Here is an 18,798-nt window from a genome sequence, read left to right on the forward strand (position 1 = left end):
GCCCGCGCTCGCTCGCGCTGACGGGAGTTTCCCCTCCTAAATGTCTTACTCCGTGACTACAATGCACCAACCAGCCCAACAACATGTTTTACTTGGAATCGATGCATTCTTTGAATCTGCACAGAAAACAACAGCAACACAAAGAGGTGTTTTTTCTTTTTGTGTTGCCGTCGTGTTCCATGCCAACTCAAAGAATAGCTTTATGCATCTTCGTAACAAATCTTTCGATGTTTTTCCCTTAAAGCCCATGTTTATTGAAATTAAGCTGATGAAGATGTGTCTTCATTTTTCAAGTTGTAAATCTGGCAGCAGTTGTATCCATTCCCTGGAATTTCGTTGCCAGTGTGACATAATGCAAGAGAAACACAAAATGGTATGGCTGCATTACATTTTGCTTTCTAGTGCTTTTTCATGGGCAGTGGGTTGGTAGAAGGTTTAGCTTGGCCTCCTTGCATGCAGGATATCCTCCTTGGAAATGCAGAGATTGCACTGACCTTTGGGAGTGAGAACATGAGCTTGAGTCCCTTCATCATTAGGGATGCCAGGTTTGGTGTCAAGTTTGGGCTGCAGCCTGAGGTAAGAATGCTGTCACCCTTTTAAGTTGGATAATTTTGCATAGTGAAGTAGACAAAGTGCAGTTGATTCACAGTAATTCAGACTCTTGGGGGCCACAGATCTTTACTCTAATTTTACAGAGTTGAATAACATGCTTTACAAAAGAATTGCAATTTATGCAAATGCACTAGAGTCTCGTTAAATGGAACCTCAGTGAACCAGATAAATGTGTTCCGATTAACAGGAGTTCCATTTACTGAGAGAGGTGCGGGCACTATATTTCGTGTACCCTCGGAACTGTTGGATGTGTTAAGCATTTAAAGAACGGAATGTAGCAGCTAGTTTGTCCCCCCGTGGTTCAGGTGTGTTCAATGGCTGCTGTATTTGACTAGGCTTCACTAGTTTCATTGTGCCGGCAACATATCAAAATCAAAACATCGCTCTTACTGCTTACTTCGAATCGGTGTTGAGAGACAGACTGTTGGAGCAGACGAAGAGGAGATGAAAAGCTTTATACAATATGTACAGATATAGCAGGTAATAGCTTATAAGTAGCGGTAAGAGCGCACCAGACCGGCGGGGTGGCTGGTGGCGATTCTCTGTCTTAACAATGGCCTGGGTCTACCTTAAATCCCTTTGGCGACCCGTCGTCAGCAGGAACGAGGCGACGCAGGTAGTGACGTCACCCTCGTCGCATTCCGCTTTCATCGCGGCAGCAGTCTTGGTGCGGCGCGCCACCGGATTCCTCAGTTCAACCCACGGAAAGGGGTCAGCAGTTTCGTGGAACTGTGAAGGCTCGTGCACATAGTTGGGCGAGTTGGCCTGATGACAATGTCGAAGTCTTCAGTGAATGTTTGATGCTCAGCACAAGGGCAACCACTTCAGAAGAACGAGGGTGAGCACCCGTTGGCTCGACGATAGGCATGCAGTGTGGTGCAACACTGCTCCAGTCAGTGGCCGAATAACACACGGTAGTGCAGGACAAGTCCACATTATCCAATGGCATGCTGTTAGCACCTGAAATTTCAGTTGTCTTTAATTTGGTTGTCTATGGGACAAGTGATGGTGTCACGAGGCTGTTCAGGTCTGTACAGGCTGTATATTACAAATCTATTAAATTTTTTGCGTGCTTGAGTCTTTGTCACTGCTTTTTAAGGAGTGTTTTTTTGGATAGAAGATGGGTGTCACAAAAATATATTTCAGATACTGCCTTCCTGGAAAAACCCTTTAGAGCTTGCTTCTGTGGTCCCACTTACAGAGAGTTGCACAAATTATGATTCCAAAACGTTTATTGCATTTCACAAATGTAAAACCAACCAATTTAGAAGCTATTGTTTCTTTAGGTGCTCAAGCCATTCAAGCCATTTCAGCTTTACTGAGATTCTACTGTATATGTGACCGTACATGTGAGGTTTGTTCGTTTCAGAAAATGTGCACGGCACCGCAAACGAAAAGGTGCAGATGATGCCAGTTATAGGGGGCTGGGCTGCACACACTCACTGCAAGATTCAAAGGTGCACTGCACGATGGCGGCACCTTGCCTTGCACCCCGTTCAATCAAGCATGGGGGTGTAGGGCGCACCACTGCACCTCGGGGAATCGAGGGCCTAGGTGCAGTGCATCGTTCATAGGTGCAGAAGGGCAGCGAAACTTGGCCGAATCAAACATATATGACCATGCTCGCACTGTTCATTTGTACACCTTCCTTTTTGCTTTCAGAGAAAAGTATTACATTGTGGTTCTCATGCACATGATCACTTTTGTGTATACGAGGCCATCTGTCATAGCTTGTACTATAAGACAAAGCAAACATCAAGTGTCAACTTTCGTCAGCAGAGTGGCAACTCGTAAATTTTACAATATCCTTTTTTTTTTTTTCAATTTATATGATACGTAACAAATATTATACCAGAAAACCGTGGGGAAAAGCTTAAAGCAGCTTGGCTGTCCTGGTCTCCTTCAGCGGAAGCCATTAAAAACCAGTAGCAGGAACTTGCTGGAAAAGAAGAAATTACGAGTATATACATATTGAAGAAGCGCAAAAAGATACACTGAGCAAGATAACTGGGGTGCGATACCACACAGTACACAGTATATGTAACTGTGAACGTAACAAATTAAATAATGCAAGGAATACACACTAGAGAAAACAATATGTGCTTAAACACAGTACTCAGCTATAGTAAAAAAGTTTACAGAAAATAAAAGATATCAGAAACTGGCAATATAATGTAACATAAAACATAGCAGAATTACTCACTTCAGTCATTTAAAAATAAACTGTGCAATTTCTTTATTCTTTGTGTATTGATATATACAAAGTGTCACTGCATTAGTCAAGTTGGTTTAGCGTGGTTGGTAATGTATATCTTAACGCCTGTGTACTCTAGTTCTGCATACGTCTATTTCCCATTTTTCATTCTTACATATAAATTATACTGATGAAGTATTTATGAGGCTAGCTAAGTTACTTATATTGCATTTGTTTTCTTGAGAGTCCTTGCTACAGAGTGTATGTTTGGGCACTAAAAAGCGCTGTTATGGGTGCCTATAACCGGCACTAATGCTGTCATTTCTGGCATATATGGGCACCAAATACTCTCCTTTAGGCATATGCTCAATCACTGAGAATCTGCTGCTTCGCATCTGAGCATAAATTGGGAGTTTTTAAGGAGCACAGCCCACTAAACCCCTGTTTTGATAAATTCACTTGATTTCCTAGATAAAACTAAGTGAGGCAAATTGTGTTGGTGTGCCTTTACATCATGAGAAAAGTTGTGAAAGCAGTGGCAAAAATGCACTATCTCAAGAGTTTCTGGCTCCATGTTACACCTTATTTTACAGGGTATTAGTCTGTATCCAGTGAAGGAATGCTTGACATTCACGAAAGTTAGGGGCCCATATCTTTACTTCAAAACGTTCAGCGGTGTAACATTCTCTGGAATTACAAAATATTCATCAGTCAGAGCCTTTCACAGTTCTTTCAGCACCGAAAGCCTTTGATTTTTGTGCAAGACAAATCGAAGTTTCAATCTGTCAGCAACAGGTCATTATAGATGTTAGCAAACCTTTCCTAAATGTCCAAATTGAGCCCTACTTTTGGGGTAAAGCTGTGCCCAAGCATCCAAGTTCTTCAGTGATGTCGGCTAAAAATGTGAACTGAGTGCACAATTATGCTGTGTCACCTTCATGTGTATCGTTGCGTGGCACAGTTTGAGCCCTTCTCGCAGCGATGCTCTTCTCTGCTGCTGAGCTGTTAACAACAGCTTTTACTCTGGCAAAGCGTTTGTGGTAATTATCGGCTGGCCTTCAGTCAAGTTTCCCCAAAGTAAAGTTGGGACAAAACACGGATAAAGGCATGTTGAGGCTCTAAAAATCAAGTATAGGCACCAACATCGAAATATGCATTTATAGGCAAATAGAAGTGCCACTGGAATGTTTCTCGACACATAGCTTGTGTTTATAGATTAAATAGCCACGACAAGGACAAACAAAAAAATCAACATATTGCCTAAAGTTCTGGTTTCTAATCATCATGGTTAGGCTGTCTTGTGCCTATCTCTAATTATTCCTGTGTTGCGTCCACTGGCTCCACCTAAAGCCCCTCCATACACGTTTCCGCCGACCAGGTTAAGTACCGCCAACCTGCCCACCTCCTCCACGTTCCTCTCCCACTCACCCCCTCAGCTTCCGGCGTCAAGCGGAACTTACGTAGCTGCAGCTTCCTGTTCCGGGTGGAAGTGACACTTTGTTTTTTAGCGTTGTTTACTTTAGCGCCGCTGGAGAGGCTTTAATTGCACGAGCTGCGGTTGAAACTGAATGCGATTCCATCCAAGAACCACCGCCTACTGTAACCAGCGATCTGCTCGTGTTCGCTGCTTCGCGTCAACCTGCAACGGGTTGTGGCAAGAGCGACAACGTACAGTGGAATGTAGTGCCTGGGCGCTTGGAGACCACTGCCGTTTTTCGTGCATTTGGACAACGGCAACCGCGAACTATACTTCAGCGGAATACAACAGCTTGTCCCCTTTGCATTTTTCTTATGGTGACTGCCACAGCTCTGCTAAGCACGCGCGGGCGTCGCACCATCGTCCACAGCCATCGTCTAACAGAAGTCAAAGTGAAAATTCCCGCAGCGCAACTCCAGGAAGCGGAAACGCTGAAACCGGAAATGCCGGAACCGGAAATACCGGAACCGGATTTGGTGTGAGGGGAAAAGCGGCGCACAACAAAGGTTGTCGCTACTTAAGAAAGCGGCGGTGGCGCATAGATGCAGGGGCTTTAGCTCCACCTAAGGGCCAATCACACAAACAAATCACTACATCACTGCCGACCGTATCATTACTCACTGACACTCACCAGTACCACTTCATCACTTACTCATCCATGAGTGATTGAAAAATAAGTAGCACATAACCACTGCACTGTAGCAGAAACATGATGAATTAAAATATTGTTTTATTTTTGTTTACTGTACTTGTTATCTTAACGCTAAAATACACGATTGTAAAAAAGAAAAAAGCACCACAACTACAAAATGTAGTATGTGTTCTGGTTGCTCTCTTTCTTCTGGCCTCTGAGCATTGCTCTGTGCTGTAGTGAAGTACGCACACAAGCAGCAAGATTGTTTAGGTGAAAGCTTCTCTTCTCACTTGTGGTATGCTCGTGAGCAGCCTCGTTTTGAATGTGCAGTACACTCGGTAGTGTTGTTCAAGTGTTGCCAGTTTCTCACCTCAGTGCATCATGGTTGCCGCACCCTTTTCTTTGTTCACATTGCTGTGCTGAACTGCCTATGCAGGCTATGAAAGAAGAAAATTAAACATCAGGACGATTATCATCAGGGAAGCTTGTTACTTGCAGCGTCCTTCCCTTCAGTGGTGTAAACAAGTTGCCATGGTGTGGCTACACGTGGTTTGTTACCACAGTAACGGCATCATCAGCACACCGGAATCCATGAACATAAAGCCGGCAACCATGGAGTGCATACTTGTGCTAAGTAGGCACTTTGATCTCTTACCTTTAGCAGCAAGAGGTTATGTCAGTTTTTTATTTTCAAATTTCTCAGCTGAATAATTTGTGACTGCATGCCTCTGTCACTTCTATTCTTGTTGCATTTGTCTTTCCAACTGTCAATCTACGCTACCTTGACATAAACAAAAGACTCAGCGGCTCCCATATGTGCTGGTGCTACAAAACTGGAGGAGAGAAAGAAATCCTGAGATATTACTCTTGCCATCCCAAAATCATAAAAAGAAGCATTGCCAAGACTTGCGTCAGTCAAGCAGTTGAAAAATCATGCCACCATACTGTGGGGGAGAGCATTGATTTGCAAGTAAGCCTCTTAAGAAACAGTGGGTACCCGAAAAGTATGGTGGTGCAAATCTGTGAAAACATGTTGCCCTAAAAAAGAGCCAACAGGAAAAGGCAAGAAACACCGGAAAAAGAAAAATGGAAAAAACACGTGGTGTTGCCTTACATGCATAGGTTGTGACATAGAAAAAAAAAGACTGCCCAACACCATGATGTTCAAGTACTGTTCTCCTCTCCGCAAAAACTAAAAGGCATGTGCAAGAGGGCGAATGCAGAATCCAAAGAAGGTAATCTAAGTGGTACATTGTGTCAGACTAAGCATGTGAAAAAGTACGTGGAATGTGCTAGTTCAGTGGTTTACCAAATCCCACTAGATTATGGGAAAGTGTACATTGGGCAAACTGGACGCGAAACCTGTTTACTCCAAGTACATTTCTTTGGGAATTTAAGCTGCGCTAGGGACGAAATAAAGAAGTAAAAGATGACAGGACAAATGCACCTGTACCTCGGTGTCTCATACCTAGCAGATTTTAAGTTCCCAAAAATATGGCTTGCCAACTAGCCTCCCAGCACACTCTCCTAGAGTCCGAGTACACTGTTACTTATGCCAGTCATGCGCTGACCAAAGCGGAATGCAATTATAGTGTCATAGAAGAAGAATCTCTTGCTATCGTTTAGGCGCTCAGAAAGTTTTGAACTTATTTGTATGGCCGGCCATTCAGTGTGGTGACTGACCACGCCTTTTGTTGGTTATCCTCATTAAAAGACCCGTCTGGATGCCTTGCCCACTGGGCTCTTCGCATTCAAGACTACAACATACACGTAGTCTACCGCTCCAGCCTCAAGCGCACTGACACCAGCGCTCTGTCACGCTCTCTGCTGCCAGCTGACACTGCCTCCCTCTTGACAGTTTTCATAAAAAAGCACTAAAGACGAAGACGAAGTCTAAGGAACACATACTTATTTTATTTATTAATTGACGTTACCCCTAAAGGCCCTCCAGGAGAGGGTATTACATAGAGGGGGGGGGGGCAATACAGCTATTAATAAACGCGATACATTTCAGTAATAAGTGCAATAAAACGTAAGGCATAACACAAAAAGGAAAAATGAACACAAAACAAAAACAGCAAATTTTACACATTTCCGTCACAGCGAAGAAACTCTTGGAATTTTATTATGTCAGTTTCTGTGGCGATAGCTGATGGTAAATTATTCCATTCAATAATAGTACGGGGAATAAATGAATTGACGTAAGACGAGGAATGACACTTCACATGTTTAATTTTGAAAGAATGATGCCAAAAAACTCACGCTCACAAATCTTCGACTCACGATGATAGGACTGGCGCTGCTACTGTAAAACCTCATTAATTTGAAGTCATTGGGACTGAAAACAATCTTCTAATTAAGCGGGTTTTCGAATTAACCGAACACAAAAAAAAAATCCTACCCAGGCAAAAAATTTCACTGACGGAATGCGCTACCTTTATTTGGCGATCTTTGGATTACTTAAAGTAATCAGAGATGCTAGTTTTCTAGTTGGCCAACAACGTGCAGCATTTGAGAATTTCCACCGTGGCACTCAACAAAACTGCGAATAACATTCAGCGATCTGATAACTTCCCAGACAGCGGGTGCTTGGGAGGGCTCGTTAGTGTCATTGTCGTCGCTGTCATCGCACATGGTCACATCAGCTGTAGCTTCACTCTCCAAGTCTGAATAGCACGTTTGTTGATCATTTTCAAAATGTTCAGATACTCGGCAAAGCCGACTAAACTGGATTCGCTATCCTCTGCGCAGAGTGCGTTGATGCGGTCGCAATACTCGGCTCCTCCTTCATAAAGTGCACATGAATAGTCAGCATCAGCATCAACGGTGCTTTCCTTCGAGAAGCCAGTGTGTCCAAAACACCGCATGATCAAATGGGTTGCACTTGCTTCCATGCATACGCAATAAGACATATGGCCCTGAGGAGGTCGATCGAGTACTCCTTGCCGTTGTAGCAAAGGAGCATGCGCTTGAGCAGGTGGTGGCGGTAAATCTTCCTCGTGTGGTGAATGACGCCTTGATCCATTGGCTGCGAAATCAATGTGGTGTTTGGAGGAAGAAATACTATCCTGATAGCTTTCAGGTGGGGGATGTCACCATGACCCGGGCAATTATCAACAATGAAGAGTACATTCCTGCCTGTGGCCGCGAACTTGCGGTCAAGCTACCGAACGTAATGTTCCCTGTGACCCAGGTTTTCTTGTTGTGCCGGTGTATAAGCTCATCCTTTGATGGCAACCGTGCATTTTTAAAGCAGTGAGGCCTCCCACTCTTTCCAACCACGAGTAGCGGCACCTTGTGTTTACTGCACATGTTCGCACCAAACAGAGTGGTAATTCCTTCCTTGCCCTGCTTTCGACCCTTGACCGGGGTGCCCTTCGCTGCGAACGTGTTTGTGGGCAGCATCTGGTAAAGAAGGGCTGCCTCGTCAAGGTTGTACACATCGTCTCCACCGTACTCGCTAAGCAACGGAGCCAGCGTGTGTTTCTTCCAGTCGTTGACGACGCTCCCGTTTGCGCTGCCACTCTGACCATAGATGGCTACGAAGGTCAAATTATTGTGCTCTTAAAACCAGCTGAACCATCCATTGCTACACTTGAACTCTTCGTGCCCAAGTTGTAGGGCCAAGTCGTTGGCCTTCTCCCACAGTATCATTCCACTGACGGGCAGGTGTGCTGCGTTTGCCTTTTGCAGCCACCGAAGTAAACCTGATTCCACATCTTGGTACGTGGGAGCCCGTACTCACGACCACTTCGAAGAATATGTCTTGCTGTGGGCCTTCAGTACCTTCGACTTGTTCTTCAATATTGTGGACAACGTCGAGAGGGGCAGGCTGTGCCTTTCAGCCAACTCGATCTTGGAACACGTGTTCTTATGCGCTTCTTGAGTGAAGCAGAACTTCTGCTGCAGCATTAAAGTCTTATACATTCGCATCTTCAATCAGTGACACTTCTGCACAGTTCAGAAAAAGAAGAAAACAACACCACGCTAGCTGCACCACCCCTAACCGTCGCATAGAAAGAAACTGCGTAGACCGGCATTGCGCACACACACGTCCTCGCAGGCGCGGAGAGAGAATGGGCGAACGGCAGCCAGCGGCAGCAGAATGGAACACGTGCTGATGCTGCGACCGCTACAACTGCGAGGAGCGTGCGGAGGGGGGACGAGAGCATGTGACAAAAACCGGTATGGCCGCTGCGTTGCAGTGAAGCACGTCTTCTCCTCTGCAGGCGCACGTTTCAGCGGTGCGCAGGGCGTACCGTGGACTGATTTTTGTGCTAGCAGTACTACGGGTCGGGCGCTTCATCTATAAATAATCTCAATTTCTATGTGGCGGCACCTCGCGGCTCCAAATAGCCATCGTTCTTCGGGTTTGCGGTGAAATGGGGATCGGGAATTGCCACATAGCACCCCAAATCTTCTAATTAACCGGGTTGGCCTAGGCCGCCGGTTCAAATTATCCAGTCAGATTTACATGGGAAAATACGGGACCGCAGAAAACCTTCGAATTATCCGGGATTTCTAATTAACCGAGTTCGAATTAACAAGGTTTTACTGTATGTGCGATATTATGTTATATTTTCTTAGCGTCTTTTGACAACCGCGTTAATGCGGAACTAATTGGGAAAGCAATCATTTGTGCATTTAGGTATGTCGACAACTATCTAATAGTCCTTAAAGGGACACTAAAGGTTACTATTAAGTCAACGTGGACTGTTGAAATACCATTCCAGAAACCTCGAAACGCTTGTTTCGTGCCAAGGAGAGACTTATTTTAAGAGAAAATGCGTTCTGAAGCGTCCGCGTACCTCTAGCGCAGTTCAAATCACCCGCCCTCCGATCGAGGAGTACTGACATCATGGTCTCTTAGCGACGTTGCACCATCGGTGAGTAGAACGGCGTCCGCAGATGGCGCTATGGCTTTTCTGCGCAAAACGCAAACGCACGGCCAGAAACAGAGCCAAGACAGAGCCGACAGGAGAGCGAAAGCGGGAGTATGGTGGCTAGCGGGAGAAACGCGTGACCATAAGCTGGTACTTCATTCTATGACGCAAATTTCGACGCTCGTCGCAACGGACCCTGACAACGACAGAATGGCTCGTCATGGTGGGCTCAACTCCAGCGATTTGAGCACTGACGAGCGCGACCTGCTGCTGAGGGCTCGCGCTGCCGGCGTCGTTGCGTACTACGACGGCGGCCTCGACACCGGCTCTCCGGAGCGGGAAAGCAACGAGGGCTTCCCACGACATCACATGGACGTGGCATTCTCGCTGCTTCTTCCAAATGAAAGTTTCGCGAGCCAGCAGAACCCTCACAGCACGACGCGATAACGAAACTACTGAAACTCCAAAGCGTGCCCGGCGCAGAGTCGAGCGAAAACAAAACCTTTCGACCACCCATATTACTGAAGGGTAACGTCAAAATGTTATTTTTTCTTAGAATCGAATAGACGTAGACAAGTAGCATTTTTTTCCGTCTTATAATCGAATGAAATGATATTTTTAGTACGAGTAGTTGAGTATTAGTAACACAAATTATGAGGAGTGCTTTCGTCATCGGGCTAGTACCGGAATGTCGCTGGGGGGTCTCAAGTCGTGTCATGCATTTACCTCAATTTCTCGGTTACTAAAGCTCTGTTCACAATTATATTGACGCCTTAGACGTTCTAGAACATTGCTCTACCACTTTAACGTGAGTTTCTGGTAATTTTTAGTGTCCCTTTAACAATTCATCAGTCCTGTGTCTTGACGATGCTGTAGCCGATTGTTTAAAAATTTTCGCAAAATTTTCCCAGGGGCTCAAGTTTACTTTTGAACTGCTTAATGTCAACTGTATTTAGTTTCTAGATCCTAAAATTTTATTTTCCTGAGATGAACACATATGCTGGAGATACAATCCAAGATCAAAGAAAAGTGTTTTGCCTTTCGATGGCGCCATCTGTCTGTGCAACATTGCTTCAAAAATTAAAACGGGGAAGGAAGTGCCCAACTAAATATTACGACAAAAACCTGTACACGTAATCCCATACCTCCATAAAGTTTCACATAATTTGAAAAAGGTGGCAAACCGACACAATGTCAATCTAGTTTTTTCAGCACCTTGCAAATTATCAGCGGTGCGTAACCTTCAAAACAAGAAGCACCAGAAATGCATGCAATGTCATACTAATCACTGGACCAATTACACCGAATGCACTTGAGTGTATCAAATACCCTTAGAATGTGGCCGCGTTTATATCGGTCAAACTGGCCAGTGCTTCAATGACAGGGCTAGACAGCACAACAATGATGTTAGAAAAGGATACAGCAGTCACTTGGCTGAGCACTGCAAAAAGTGCGCATGCACACCCATGTTTGGTGACACAACCTTCCTGAGGAAAGGAAACACAAAAACGGAAAGATAAATAGTTGAGGCGTATTTTATAAGGAAAGCAGGCGACAAGTGCATCAGCTGTAATCTTTGGTTTTGCAAGAAAAAGACGCGACATTTCTTTCGCAATATCTAGGCACTTGAACCGATTGCCAATACAATCATGTGTATGATCTGATTCATTTCAATCTTTGTGTATATGATAATGAGTGCATGATGTACCCGATGCGCAGAGCATAAATAGATGACCGTTTGTAATAAACGCCACTTGGAAGTAGCGCCAGTCCTGTTGTATGTGTTCCTTCGACTTATGTATCTTCGACTTTGTATGTGTCGTCGTCTTTAGCACTTTTTTATGAAAACTGTCAAGATGAACCAACTCACCCGAATTGAGGTGTTGTTCCCTCCCTCTCCACCTTTGAGGCAGTGTCGTCGGTTGGCATCAACAACTTCACATCAGAACAGCGCAAGGATCTGTAGGTGGCCTCTCTTTTGTATCTCCTTTCTGGCTGGCCATGTCCTTGTGCTCTGAATTATTAAATACACCCCTTTACGAAACCAGTATTTTTGTATCAAACTAGCAATGTTCTTCAATTATATATCTTCCTCAAAGTACAAACAAAATATGACCGGCAGATCGCCACTCGTTGATTGGTCTTTTTCACGCCGTGACATTCCACTTTTTCTCCGAGTGACATAACAGCCAGAGTGAATCAGTTTCAAAGCGACCCGTTCCAGAATGCGGCCCCAGATTACCCTCTAACACATCTCGCCTGTGTTCATATGTGCTGCCTGACACGCCACACAGTGCTGAGCCCTGCTGCCCTTCGGCTGAGGTGATTACCATGTTTCCTAACACTCCTCAGTTATTTTTGCAATAAGGAGTTATTCTTGCAATAAGGAGTGCATGCTGAGAGCTCCCAGATCGCAACGCCTTTAGTAGTCGTCGTGGAGTGTGACAACAGCTTAGTGACCACACCAGTCGAGGTACAGCGCTGCCATGCCGCGCTTTTTCTGTCAAAATGGAAGGCCACGTAGAGGAAAAATATGAAAGGTGGTAGTTATTGGTGTTCAAACTCTGCTGCCCAGTTAGCCCACCGCCACCACACTTGTTTGAAACATCTGGAAAGACAGGCAGGTCACGCCCTCCCAGTATTTCTCATGCAGGTGCAGCACACTACAGGTGGTTCTTGGAGAAACACTGGCATTTCTAAGATGCTTCCTTTCATTTTGCAGAGATTGTACGTGCTTTTGGTGCCAGTCGAGCCAGCTGGCCTGACAACTTGTCATGTCTTTGTCGGCACAGATGGAATGCTCCTTGCTGGCCACACTGACAGACATGTATTGCAAGTTGCCCATGGCAATCACTGCGGAAAACTTGGCAGACAAGTACAAGATCAGCCGTCAGGATGTGGACCATTTTGCACTGCGGTCTCAGAAGCGATGGGCCGAAGGTATGCGTACAGACACGTAATTTGTCACCAAGGTTGTTCGTGTGTACTGTTCACTGTATTGTGCACTTGTACTGTATTGTACCCAAGCACGTGTGCAGTACAAGAATGTTTTTGAGTTGGTTGTTATAGTCGATAAAATAAAAGATTGCAGCATTAAAGCTTTAAACATGAATAGAAGATAGATTACCAGATGGCGCACTCTGTCTCGGCTATTTCTTCTAGCCGAAGTACCTGTGCTGCAGTCATCTAATAAATTAAACATATTGCCACGACAACTTGGCAACATTCAAGTAGTGCGGCCATTGCCCTACATGTTGGACACTGTGCGCACCGTGTCATGGTGTAGTTCAGTAACAACAGGCAGCGATCATCGTGGCACAGGTAGCCGATTGGACCCGGCTCGCATGTGCCACGTGCACGAGGGCTCACGTGAGGAGAAAGTGGAAGACAGTTGGTCACCAGTTTGGAATGCCACTGATGGGTGTTTTCACGACAGTTGTGACTTTGAGTTGTGGGCACAGGTTCGCCGTTAATATTGTTGTTTTGTTAACCTGCGTTTGTCACGTAGTAGCAACGGTGAAAAAACATAGCAGCAGAACTGTCACTAGCTTAACTAACTTTTTATTGGGTGAACCTGTGCCCACAAAAGCAAGTTACACTCAAAGCACAACCATAGCGGCGTACGCAGTCGGCGATTGTCAAAAATCTCCTCTGCCAGTCAAGCGCATCGGCTTTTATACATGAGTCATTGAAGCTTCCAGAGTAATCGCTGGTGCCCGCGTGTCTTCCAGAAAGTACTACACAATTTGTGTCGTGCATACAATCAGACTACACAAGGTTCAGTGACAACAAACAACGGATAGAACCATCAATAACATTCCAGTAAGTTCCAATCATCCAGGCACACCCTGCGCTGAGTGATAACTTTAAGTTGTTTGTCAGGAAATGCAGTCCCCAAGAAAATGATAAATAAGTACATGTGTCAATTCTTCCCTCTTAAAAAGCATCGTCCCAATGCTTTTTAAGAGGGGGATTGTAGTGTCGGCTGTCGGTCCTCTGCTTGTTCATGATCCACAGGCGGAAGAGCTGTCGGGCTTTTACAGCACGCTGGAAATAAGCAGCGACATCTAGATTCTTTTCATCGGTGACATGCGGCAACATGGTGTCCAGAGTCATCGTTAGGTCCCTGCCGTAAACCAGCTTGAACGATGCGATCTGCATTGTTTCTTGCACCGCCGTGTTTTAAGCAAAGGTTACGTATGGCAGGATAGCATCCCACATCTTGTGTTTGACATCAGCGTACATCGCTAACATGGCAGCGAGCGTCTTGTTCAGACGTTCTGTTAGGCCATTCGTCTGCAGGTGGTAGGCAGTGGTCCTCCGGCGACTTGCCTGGCTATACTGCAGTATGGCTTGAGCTCAGCTGTGAAAGCCATTCCTCTGTCAGTAATGCAGACTTCTGCCGCACAATTGCGTAGCTGGATGTCCTTGATAAAAAATTTGGCTACTTCCGCTGCGCTTCTTTTGGGCAGGGCTTTTGTTTCGGCATAGTGGTTATTATGCGATGCTTTGCAACTGGTTTTTGCCGAATCTTTGATGACGTTGAAAAGCAGTCTCTGTATGATCTGAGAAAACTTTCTAGCTGTTTTTGCTTACTCATAAGGAGGCTTGGATTTACTTTGAGACTGGTTCGGGAACTATGGTCGTCGAGGTAGATGCGGCAGACTCGGAGAAGACAAAACACATTGCTGGTTTCCACAATTTCCTCGAGGTATCCAATCATCATGCTCTTCTTGACATGCTTTTAAACTCCTGGCTGAAGTTGGTCAGCATCACTTTCGCTTTTCCTCAATGCAGTTTAGCGATCATTCTTGCGACGCAAATTTTGATAGACTACTAGACGTTGATCACCCTTGAAAAAGCCTTCTGTGTCTGTGGGTGTTTTAGTGCCGACGGAAATAACAGTGCTGAAGTGAGGTGGGATGCTCACTTGATCTTTGAGCACACTCAAAATGTGGTGACTACGAGAGCTCTTCGGCAGTATCACTTGATCTTTGGACAGCGTTATCGACTTTGACTTCAAGTCAGTAATTGCACCATGTTGGTTCAGAAAGTCCATCCTGAAAACGACATCTCGTGGACACTGTTGAAGGATAACGAGGGTGGCAAGGTAAGTACGGTCATGAATGAGTAGTGCACGTGAGAGAGAGACAATGAGACATTATTCCAGCACTGGAGCTCAACCTCAATTGATCTTTTATTTCTTCAGTTCCCAGCCAATTCAGCTCCCACGCTGCTAGTAGCATCACCTGACCTCGTCTTCTTTCCTAGGGCGATCGCATCGAGGTCGCTGGCACTATTTAGCTCCCCCTCTAGAGAGCAGCATGATCTGCAAACGATGTCAGCACATTCATGAAACTTGGCAGACTGAAGGGGGTTGAGCACTGACCGGAATGGAGACGTCCGGGGCTGAATTGAGAGTTGCATCTGTGGGAATTGCCTCACACTAGGATGGCTTCAGCCAGTCAAGTGCTATGGTGTCAGGTTTGCCATGAAAGTTCACAATGTATGTGGATTCGTGTATCTCCAGTACAGGAAAGGGTCCAAGGTAGTGTGCATGAAGAGCAGGCTGAACAGGCCCCTAGCGCATGAAGACGTTGGTTGCATTTGCAAGGTCAGTTGAAACATAACGTGTGCATGCTGAAACTGGACTCGTTGGACTGGGTTTTACATCCTGGTAGAGGTCACTAAGAAGGTGCACCTATTCCTGAGTAGACAGAGCAGTTGAAGGTGGTTGTGGTGAAAAGACATCGTTGGGCAGACGGAGCGGAGTATCATAAATGAGCTCCGTGCTCGAGCACCTGATGTACGACTTCAAGGCACACTGGATACTCAGAAGAACCAGTGGTAGACGTTGAACCCATTGCGATGGCATTCCATGAGCAATCAGCACTGACTTAAGATGTCAATGAAAGCGTTTCACAAGGCCATTAGTTTGGGGTTGGTAGGTGGCAGTGCACAGATGATTGATTCCAAGCAAGCGCTGGAGCTCTTGTAAGAGAGTGGACTCAAATTGCTCTCCTCTGTTAGTAATAATTTTGGTAGGGCATCTGAAGCGGCCAACCCATGTTGTGACAGCAGCTGCCATGAACGTTGCAGCAGAGCTGTCTTGCAGTGGTGTAGCTTCTGGCCAACGGGTAAACCTGTAAATAGAGGTGAGCAGGTAGCGAAATCCCTGACGTGGTAGTAGTGGTCCATCATTGTCATTGTGGACAACATCGAAACGATGATCAGGTTAGAGAAACTGGCATGCTGGGGGAACAGGATGCCTGTGAATTTTGGCACATTGGCAGGGTGCACACGCACGAACCCAGTCGCGCACATCGGCATTCATCCGGGCCCATACACAGCGCAATAAGATAAGGTGGCTGTTTGCGTGCGTTGTGTGGCATAAACACCAGGGTGAGCGAGCTGGTGCAGTGTGTCAAAAAGCTACTTGCATAATGGGCTGGGGACAAATGGTCTTGGTGTTCCTGTAGAAGCATCGCAGACGAGTGCGACACCATCAAGCAAGATATCGCACAACCGCAGTGCTGTTTTGGGTGAGCGCAGTTTAAGGAGCTCAGGATTATTAACTTGATGTGCGATGAATGTCTGCACATTTGGTGGCACAGAACGTTCAGGTAGTGTCATGGCATTCACACGGCTCAGGTTGCCAGCAGGTACATTCTGCTCACCGCTGACGTGTCGGATATCGGTGGAAAATTCCGATATAAACAAGAGATAGCGGATTTCTCATGGCGTGTGTGTTGACAACTCTCTGCAAAGCGTCAAGCACTTAGGATCTGTGAAGATGGTAAAGGGTCGATTCCCAATGATATGGTGAAAGTGACGGATGACAAGGTAAATTCCAACTTGATAAGGTGAAAGCTTGGGCGAGTTGGTGATTCAACGTCAGCATGTTTGCACAGTGCAAAAGAAGAGGACGAGTGTGCCCTTGATCTTGATGGTGTATTCTGCGACGGCATCCCAATGCAGCAAGAAGGTCTTGTTCTTGTTGGTAAGGAGGCGATCCAGAATCGCTACTATGGCAGCGCAGTTCCTGATAAATTAGCAGTAAAAGTTAGCCACGCCGAGGAACTGTCGCAGCTTCGTAATCGTCGTGGGCTTGGGAAAGCTCTCTACTGCTTCGATTTTTGATGGAAGTGGGCGAATGCCACTGGCATCTAGTTGATTTTCCTAGAAACTCTGAGTCGTCCACACCAAACTCGCTTTTAGAGACGTTGATGACGATACCGTGCTCAGATAGTCGGAGCAAAAGGCCTAGATGTTGTAAATGCTCTTCTACGGATTTGCTTGCCACCAACAAGTCGTTGACATAGGCGAAGACTAAGGGTAGCCCACGCGTTACCATATCAATGATATGTTGGAGTGACTGGGTGGCGTTATTGAGACCAAACAGCATTTGCAGAAACTCAAACAGTCCGAATGGCATTGTAATGGCTGTCTTAGGTATGCCTTGCTCAGCCACAGGAATTTGGTGGTAGGCGTGGATGGAGGTCAGTCTTTGAAAAGATGTCAGCACCGTGCAGAGCGACAGTGAAATCTTGTATGTTGGGCAAAACATACTGATCCAGAATAGTCTTAGTATTGGGACATCTGTAATCTCCACATGGCCTCCAGTCACCCAATTTCTTAGGCACCATGTGAAGAGGAGCTGCCCAGTTACTGGCGGACGGCCGAATAATGCCTGTTTCCAACATGTGCTCAGACTCTGCATGTGCAACTTTGAGCTTGTCCGGGGCAAGTCAGCAATGCAGGAAGTCCGGAAGTGATGATGTGGTGTCGCACATTGTGGCAGACGGGGTTTCTTCAGTTGGGTGGTGCGGTGATTTCTGGAAATTCTCATAACAAAGCCACGAAGAGTCCATTTGAAAGTGTAGCACAAGAGAGCACTAAATATGCGGTTTCCAGTGCAGCAAAGCCTTGCACAAAGAGATAAGTTGTTGCGTCCAGGACACGTTCAGCACAATGCGTTGGCGGGCTAGTTGGTGCGAATCCATGAATACTTTGTTTAGCGCAAAACAACAGACACAAGAAAGACGACCAGGACAAGGCGCTACTCTCAACTGACATCATTTTATTGCGTCACTCCTTTATAGACAGCTCAAACTAGAGGAACATGCGCAGTGAGCACCACACGGTGGAGCCACCAACATCCGATCCCAAGAGCGCACTCATGTGACAGAATCCAAGAAACCAAATTCAACGCTGTACAAGGTAAAGGAAGGCACACTAATGCACTGTGAAATGACTGAATGAAAAATGCTTCCGATAACTCTCGGGCGGTGGTGCCATGGCACTTTTTCAAAATCGTGGTATCACGAAACATGGGTTTACACTTGCATATTTTACAATGCTGAGCCAAATGGGAACCTGTGCCTGTTGGTATGGATCGCTCATGTTCTCTAAGGCGCTCGTTAACACAGCGGCCTGACTGCCCTACATACACTTTGCCACATGACAAGAGAATGTTATAAACCACACCGACGCTGCAATCTACACACTTCGCGTGGTTCTTTTCACAATCTGGTTTTTTACTTGTTTTAGAAATACGGCTGCACAACATTGACAGTTTCTGAGGAGCGGAAAACACTACCGGAATTTGGTATCTAGTGGCGACATTCTTTAGATTGTGAGCCACTCTGTGGCAATATGGCACAACTTCAGGCCTCTTCTTTTGTGTGATGCAGTTACTTTTGTGCCACTTCCCTTTCAGTTCCTGAAGCAATACCTCTGAGACTGACGTCACCACTACACTTGGGTAACCAACAGCCTGCAGCCTATTTAACTGTGCAATAAAACTCAGGTTCGCAGAATGATGACAAGATTTCATTAACGAAGGTTCTAAACACATCAAAGCAATGGCACGTTTCACAGTCTTTGAGTGCGCAGACGCGTAAGGTAAAAGTTCCTTACGTGCACGTGGCGAGTACATCCAGCAGGCGTGGCCTGTTTGTAAGGATAGCTGCAAATCTAAACACTGGAGTTTACCGTC

At 45.8% G+C, this 18,798-nt stretch overlaps 1 protein-coding gene across 2 annotated transcripts in view; it reads left to right on the forward strand.

Moving 5' to 3' along the window:
- Window positions 1–18,798, forward strand: part of yip2 (yippee interacting protein 2) — a 76,899-nt gene that overhangs the window by 24,393 nt on the left and 33,708 nt on the right. The window contains exons 4-5 of one of the 2 annotated variants that reach the window (XM_075673330.1): window positions 460–576; window positions 12,593–12,740. In XM_075673330.1, the coding sequence (XP_075529445.1) occupies window positions 460–576; window positions 12,593–12,740 (265 nt within the window). The remainder of the gene's footprint in view (window positions 1–459; window positions 577–12,592; window positions 12,741–18,798) is intronic. The other variant, XM_075673331.1, reaches the window with a different exon arrangement.

This window comes from Dermacentor variabilis, chromosome 10, assembly GCF_050947875.1.
Source record: "Dermacentor variabilis isolate Ectoservices chromosome 10, ASM5094787v1, whole genome shotgun sequence".
NCBI classification, from domain to species: domain Eukaryota; kingdom Metazoa; phylum Arthropoda; class Arachnida; order Ixodida; family Ixodidae; genus Dermacentor; species Dermacentor variabilis.